The sequence below is a fragment of the Aptenodytes forsteri genome, unplaced genomic scaffold, assembly GCF_000699145.1.
Source record: "Aptenodytes forsteri isolate BGI_AS27 unplaced genomic scaffold, ASM69914v1 Scaffold66, whole genome shotgun sequence".
In the NCBI taxonomy this organism is placed as follows: domain Eukaryota; kingdom Metazoa; phylum Chordata; class Aves; order Sphenisciformes; family Spheniscidae; genus Aptenodytes; species Aptenodytes forsteri.
The window spans coordinates 5,259,768-5,267,825 of record NW_008795131.1 but is presented as its reverse complement, the minus strand read 5'-3'; the positions used below and the strand labels follow the sequence as shown (position 1 = coordinate 5,267,825).

The 8,058-nt window shown below is 47.1% G+C and overlaps 1 protein-coding gene across 2 annotated transcripts in view; it reads right to left on the bottom strand.

Annotated features, from left to right (window-relative positions):
• Positions 1-4,119: 4,119 nt before the first annotated feature.
• The window catches only part of KSR1 (kinase suppressor of ras 1), a 38,158-nt gene continuing 34,219 nt past the window's right edge, over positions 4,120-8,058 (bottom strand). For both annotated transcript variants that reach the window (XM_009278263.1, XM_009278260.1), the window contains exon 19: positions 4,120-7,662. In XM_009278263.1, the coding sequence (XP_009276538.1) occupies positions 7,584-7,662 (79 nt within the window). In that variant the 3' untranslated portion in view covers positions 4,120-7,583. The remainder of the gene's footprint in view (positions 7,663-8,058) is intronic.

Below are 8,058 nucleotides of genomic sequence, written 5' to 3'. Positions count from 1 at the left end.
GGCTGGACGTGAAGGGACAGCAAACCATTAACGCTTGTCAGGTGTTGGAGGTGTTTACCCCATCTCAGAAAATGCCTGGCTGTTCCCTGAAGCATGATGAGTTCCAGCCTTTGTCCTGCTTAACAGCGCAGATACCATCTGCTCTCCTGGTAGTGAACTTGAAAAATGGCTGAGGGGCTCTCAGTGGTTTAGCTCTTAGGATCTTCTGGCTGTTCCATCACAGCTGCCTCAACCCCGAGGGCTGAGCTCCAGGCCCAGCCGAATCTGAATGCCACTTTAGAAAGCCTCAAAACAGGGCCCCAGCGTAGCTCTCTGCTGAGGGGTCTTGGTGACTGTATGGGCTTTGCCAGGGTCAGCTGGTGCAGAGTGATGATGTAAAATGGCTTTGCTTACTGTGAAGTCCTGCCCCGGGAGAGTGGCATATTGCTTGGGGGACTGCGCTCTTCCTTCCCCCACTAGTGCTTCAGCAAGGTGGTGTGGACTGTGGTTTTCTGCCCAAACCCTGGGTTTACGTGGAGTGCGATCTCTTCGCCTGCGTTCAGACTGACAGGGAATCTAAACCCACAGAGACACAAAATCCTCATATCAAAGCAAGTAAGGCCAATGCTTGCTCTAAGTCCTTGATGGGAATAAGGGTGGTGAGGGTGTGTGGGAGGCATCATGTGATTATTTTGCTGGGAATGAGAACTTTTTTCTGACAGAAGCTGGCAGGGTGACCTAGTGATGACCAGGGTGCTGCCATGTGCTGCTTGTCTCTGCAGATCAGCTTGAGCCACTCTGCACATAGCAACAGTATTAAAGTGCCTTTTGGTGTGAGACAAGTGCACTTGTGCGGGAGCTGCTGCTCTGTAGGCAGGCAACTGCCCGTGCTCCCCTGTTTGCTGGCTGCCTTCGTGCCAGGTTAGCTGCTGCTCTTCAAGAGGAGAGGTGCCTTGCTTCAGGTAGATAAGAAGCTGTTGGTGCTTCAGACAGCCAGGTTGCAATTGCTTGGATGTAACTATGGCCAGGCAAATATCAAACTGTTCTGGTTCACAGCTGGTGGAATATAACCAGGCAACTGCCCGTGCTCCCCTGTTTGCTGGCTGCCTTCGTGCCAGGTTAGCTGCTGCTCTTCAAGAGGAGAGGTGCCTTGCTTCAGGTAGATAAGAAGCTGTTGGTGCTGACGACAGCCAGGTTGCAATTGCTTGGATGTAATGGCCAGGCAAATATCAAACTGTTCTGGTTCACAGCTGGTGGAATATAACCTTTATGCTTGAGGATGGTTTTTTGTGGTTTGTTTTGTTTTTTTTTTTTAAATTAAAGACCCTTGCCCTTCAAGTTTAATTGAGAATTAGATTTCTTTATGAAAGACAACAAAGCTCAACTTATCTTAAGCTTTTTATTGTTTGCGTATGAAAGGTCTAGATACGATGGATGAAATGTAAAATTGCGCTTTTATAATGCCTTGGCCTCTTCCCTGCAGGACAGTACAATGCTGCCGTTATTTTCAGCCTAAAGCTGTTTGGCAGCACTGTAACGTTCCTGGGACTAATTAACACACTGCAATGTCGCTTCCACCGAGGAGAGCAAAGCAGCCTGTGTCTCGCTGGCAGAGCTGCTCCCCCGCTCTGTAGGTGAAAAGGTTGTGGCAGGATCCGGGAGGCTCTGGGTGCTCTCCACGGCTCTGGCGAGGGGCCGGGCAGATGCCCGGCTCCCTGTAGTCGCACGGGGCCGTGCTGGAGTTGTGGTGCGCTGGGGAGCTCTTACAGACCCTGCCGGTGACCAAACCTGCCAACGTTCACTGCAGCGTGCTGATGCCAGAAGGGAGGCTACAGAGCTCCTGCCTCCCCGGGGAGGTGGTGGAAAGGACCACCGAGAGACAGGAGGACGCCAGGTCAGGTTTACGTGCAGGCAGGGCTAATCCGTGTGTACCGGCCAGGCTGCAGGTGGGGTGAGGAGCAAGGAGGGGGAAAGATGATGACCGGGGTGTGAGGAATGGCCTGGAGTGGCACGTGGGTAGGAGGCAGCTTCTCAACGTAGTGCTTCAAAAAACCAAAATGATGGAGTTCTTAAACCACAAAATACCTTGACCCATCGTATCCAGGAGGGAAAACTTTCTTTGATAATTGCAAATGGACTGAACGTCTCAAACTGGCCTCGTACATGGGAGCAGGGGGAAGAGCGGCCAGGGCCTGGCAGGGAAGGCTAGCTGCAATTAACGGCAGCAGCCACGAGGAGGCAACCAAATCCCAGGGAAGGACTCGTGCGGGCGGCTGCAGGAGCTTCCGAAAAAGCCCGGGTCTGGCCTCTCGTCTCCCTTTTTTTTGATGCGAGTTGTTGCAGGAATCCGAGTGGCAGCAAAAAGAAAGCGAACAGCCTGGTGCTTCAGCCTGTCATACAAGCTGAAGAAACAGTTTGCCAGCTGTCCTGTAACTGAAGGCCTCTTAAATTTGACTTCTAAGAGGAAACAAAATGAACCATGCTTGCAGAAAAGACACACGCTTGTAATTTCGTTTGTGGAAGGATGTCAGTGATTGACAGCTACTATAATGGGAGGAAAGCAAATGGGCTCAAAGGCTGTCAATTAACAAGTCAATCTAGTGAAAGAAAGCTGTAAGGCACGGCGAGGGTTATAGACAAAAGCTGTAATGCTGATTTTTTTTTTTTATCTTATTTTTTCTTACATGAGCTAAACCTGAGACTTCTGTCACCTTTTGCTTCAGCACGTTATTCCAAGAGCTTCTCTGTTGCAATAGGATTTCTAGAAACAGGACCTTCTTCTGCCACGATAGCTGCTTATTCTTGCCCAATTCAGAGAAGGGTTTTTAACATGCGCTGCCTCCCTGTGCCCCCCCAGGTCCGCTGAGCTCGGCAGGGCAGGATGGCTTTGGCACGGCTTCTGCGGCAAGATGCCCCCCGGCCTCGGTGGTGCCTGCGGGGTCGGGGGGCCTGTGCTCTCCTGGGGGTTTCTGTGTGCGCCACGAAGGGGGCTGTGCACCGGGGCTGCCCTCGCCCATCACGAGGGTCCCACTCTGGTCATTTACTCCCCAAAGGCTGACCTGTCCGATTTGTATCGCCCCGTGTCCGTCGGGCTCTTGAGCGTGGCAAAGGAAATGGGGAAATGATGGGAAATCCCATTCTGTCACTTCACTCGGGTCAAGCAAAGGGCAGGGAGGAGAGGGTGAAGAACTGCAGTAACGGTGATGATGGAGCTGGTGACCTCCCTGCACATCAGCTGACACGTCATGGTAGGGCTGTCATCTCTGTCCACCCACTTCTCTCTCTCCCTACAGGCCTCCCATGTTTTCTGGTCTTTTAAATATATTGCCTTGAATTCCTAACTTCAAACCAGAGAGAGTGTCTCCCGCTACTTAGAGAAAGGCGTGTTCATCTGGGACATGGGCCATCATTTCCTCAAGGGTGAACGCTAACTAGGTGAGAGGGAGTGAAAAGCACAGAGCACGTTTCGGCTTTGTCTCTTGCTTGTGAACTTCCTAGAACCCGACACCGTCTGAAAGTCTACTGTTCTGTGGTGGGGTTTCGCAGCCTCCCAGCGTCGCTGCAGTGTGAACTGCTGCGTAACGCTTCAGTGTCCTGCGAATCCTCCAGCACCGGGTCTTCTACACAGTGCAATGTGTTAGTGGGTCACTATGGAAATCTGCTCGTGTTTTAATTTGGTGTCCTGGTTTCGGTTGGGATACAGTTAATTTTCTTCCTAGCAGCTGGTACAGTGCTGTGTTTTGGATGTAGTACGAGAATAATGTTGGTAACACCCCGATGTTTTAGTTGTTGCTGAGCAGTGCTCACGCTAGTCAAGGACTTTTCAGCTTCTCACACCCTGCCAGCGAGAAGCTGGGAGGGGGCACAGCCAGGACAGCTGACCCTTGCATTGTGCATCACTTATTTTGTATATTCTTTTATCATTATTATTATTTTCCCTTCCTTTTCTGTCCTATTAAACTGTCTTTATCTCAGCCCATGAATTTTCCTCTTTTTTTTTTTCTGATTCTCTCCCCCATCCCACTGGGGGGGGTGAGTGAACGGCTCTGTGGTGTTTGGCTGCCTGCCGGGTTAAACCACAGCATTTGGCTATGAGTAGATGAGGGGGAAAAAGGTCAAACCACAATTCTGTAACACTTGCTTTATCCAGAGCAAAGATTTATTCACTGAAAAGATTCCTACATATCCAGAATTTCATTAGCATAGAGTGCCCTTTTTTTTTTTTCCTGGTTGCATAAACTAATACAGAAACTGTTGTTAATACTAACAATTTTTAATTAATTTAATAGCAATTCTGGAAGACACTCAGTTGATAGAAAATATAAAAAAAAATTTTTTACTGTACAAAGTTTACATCACATTTGAAAAGAAAACGTGTCCATTTTCACCATATTACAGACTCCATTTACATTCACTACTGACGTGTGGCTTTTGTAGCAGCATTGTACAGCCAGCTTCACATTTACAACTCTAAAATGGTACAGGCTTACTGTGCTTCACGCCCTTACACCAGCACACAAGGAGACAGTACATGTGACCATAAAACAATGCAACCTAACGACTGTCGCTTGGTTTGCAACATGTTGAGGGATAAGAGAGCTCCGCTCTCTTCACAGCTCTGCAACTCCACTGCTCTCGGTCCATTTCCATGTGTCTTACACCAGCTGATTAAAACAAAAATTATCCCAGAGACAGTAATCGGTCTCTGCTCTCCGATGCGCTGGGTCCAGGAAGCTGGGGTTTGCTTTCAAGAGCCATTTATGGGGGTTAAACACAAACCCAAGGTCAGGTTAAATTAGAATCCTGAATCTTGTGATTAAAGGCAGGTTTTGAAACCCCTCCTGCCCCCTGGAAGGGAGCAGCAGGGCAGTATTCCCAGCGGGGCACCACGGGGCAGTGCCCAGCTGGGATGAGTCTCCCACTGGCGTTCAGCACGCTTTAAAGTGCAGCACGCAGGGACATGAGCGAGGTGGCCCTGCTGGAACAGGCGAGGAAGCCCTGCCTAAAAGCAGGGGCCAACACAGCTCTGCGCCTGGAAAGTCTTCACAGTGTTTGAATTACACCCGAGGGCAGTCATAGGAAGGACAAATGATGATAGTTTTTTTGTTTTTCATTATTTTGTTTTAATCTGGCTGGTCACCCAGTGCTGGCTGTCCTTCTCCTAGCCAGTCATCTTATTAGAAAAAAAATTGAGAATATATTGCTTTCCCAGCATAGCTCTTGCACATTTGCGCAGCAGCGTTGCTGCTGATGAACAGCAAGGAAACACTGCCTATTTGCAAGTTGGCGACTGGTTCCCGCACCGAGAATTTCTGGGTGTCCCAGCTTTCGGGTCCCGTTTTATGCGCACAGATGGCAGAAATAAATAGTGAGGAGCACACCAAGGCTGCTGCCACCCTCAAACGCAGAGTCAGCTGAAGGGCTGTTCAGAACTGCAGGCTACACAGCAAGGATTTGCATCCAGCAGCAGCTTCTGCTCTTCTCTAAGGCAAGATGCACAGTGAAGCCTGTGGAGGGTTTCAGCTGATGGGTTCGTAATGTTACCGGTGCGAAGAAGCACACTTCTCCCCGCTTTAGGTTTGTGTTGTGCCGTTATTATTTAAGCAGTACTTGCTGGGAAAACAACTTCTGCTTAAAACTGCTGACACACAGAATTATTGAGAGAGAACAAACAGTAGCGAGTCTTGAAGAGAACCACGTGGTGTAGGTTAAATACACAGTATATTTGGAGGGGGTTTATTTGCTTTGTAAAGGTGGGGGAGAGGAAGGAGGTCAAAAGAGTACCGCAGTGCCACGCTCGGCTACCATCAAACCAATTTTTTCTTTGATATCTGAGACACGTTTAAAAAGTCATTCTATCAAAATATTTGTAAGAGAACATAACTGCCTTGCACATAGTAGGAGCGAAGCTCTCTGCTCAACAGAACTCAGGAATTTTTGTTTGTCACTTAATTTTCTACAAAAGTCAGCCACCTGTAAGTAACCAAACCGAGCACCTGTCACCTTGCCTGCCTTACAGAGGACTTCAGAGCTCCTCTCCCTGTGATCCTCACGTCAAACCCTTGTGATGATGGTGAAAGGTGTAGAGGGGTGTGTGTAACATACTAGTGCTGTTGGAGAAATGAAATTTGGTGACTTCCAGGGAGCCCTAATGAACTATCTCAACAAAACGAAGTAGAATAAGAACAGAAAGGATCTGAATGTTCATTGTATAAATAGTGTCCTCCCACTGCCCTGGCTGGCAGGAGAAGGCAGAGGAAGACGAAGGGGAGGCAGGAGGGAGCCTTGCTAACACCGCTTGCAATCCATTTGCAAGTGGGATAATGTATGTCACCTTAAATGCAGTAATCAGACATATCCTTTATAACACTGGAGAGGGGGTGTGGGTTTTTTTGTCTTAAAATTAACCTTTGCAACAAGTCTGAGCTGTTGGGTTGAGTCAAGTCCTCTAAACCTAGATGTAACCCTCCTGGTTGCAAGATTTCTGTTGTTGTTAGTTTTTCCCTAAACAACTGCTTTAGTCCTAAATTTTTTAAAACAAACAGCTTGCAAACTTAAATGTGACCAGCTGTAGGAGCTGGTAACACTGTGTGTGTGGGGGGGGAATGACTCTGAATCTCTTAACAAGCTCTGTGCATCAAGACCTTATTTAATGCATTATTTAGGAATGGCTTTTTCCCTTGTCTTGGCACTCGTGCCTCTCCCTGCAGCTCTGGAAAATGTCTTTTCTTCTACAAATGAAAGGGTGATTGGGACAGTAAGAGTCAAGTCTGGTTGGTCAGTGTTGTATTTCCAGAAAAGCTGCTAGTTTAGGGAACTAGAATTTGTTGTGCCTAAAACTTCGGAAGAAGAATGAGGCCCCTGTGTGCAGAACTGTAACAAGTCATGTTTTTATTTTTTTAAAGGCCAGCAAGTCTTAAGCTTCCTACGGGATTGCATGAGAACAAGCAGTTTTTATTGTGAGTTCTGTGTAGAAGAGTGCTTGAGTCTTTAATTGGGACAGCCTACGTGATCAGAAACTCTCCTATCAGAAGCAGATTTGCACTAGTGTAACTTGGTCCAAGCTCTGGGTTACCTTGAACTAACCCTGCTGAAACAAACCTCAGAGCTCAATGATTGGTCTGGGCAAATCACAGTGTAAGAGATTGATTTTTACCTTAATGAAAGAAAAATGCGATCTGGAACTCCAACCCCTTGTCCTAGAGGCTTGCCATTCTGGAACAAGCCAGTTCCACTTCTCTTAGGGAAAACAAATGCTTTGAAGGCAGAAAATAGCTCCTATTTACCACAGACCCAAGAAGGAACTAGAAATAGTTCTTTTTTTCAGTGCTATTTGAGAATGGCTGTGGTTAAACTTGATTCACTGTTTATTATGTGTAAAAAAAATATAGTTCACACAAAAGTATCATGTAAACATTCTTTAAATAACTGCTGGTGCTCAGGCAGAATTCAGACTTTGCAAACGACACGGGGCTGTGAATTGATGGTCGTGCGGCTTTCAGCTGTGGCTGCACCAGTTTCATAGCTTGGAAGATTCAGTGAAGACTTCTGATGCTTTGTGTAAGTAGGCAGACAACGTTATCACAAGACAATTACACACCATGCTATATCTTTTGATTACTTGGTTCCAGGATTCCCAAGCCAAATCTTTCAAAACGCAGGACAACTTTGCTACTGTTAATGCTGAAAAGGGTGGGGAGGGAGAGGAGAAGGGAGGGGAAAGAGTTATTTATTTTTAATTTTTCTTACAAAGCTACAGTCCTATAAAAGGAACTAAAATGGGTTAGATTCTGCTCTCGTACAACTTCAGATCACCCAGAAAAGAGGCTTAAGTAATTAAGCAGCAAACGCATGAACTTATTCATGCTAACCTCATCAGTGGAAACATACAGCACAAATCTGATTTGCCTCAAATTGGAGAAACAGGAGGTTTTCGTAAGTACCTAAGGCGGGTAGAAGCCCGACACTTTTTTCAACGGGCACTTGGTTTCCTTGAAGTAGAAGGGAAGGAAAAAATGACTTACAGAATTTTCTTTTTAAGAGAGAGGGGTGTTTTGACAAGGTATGTCAATTGGTTAA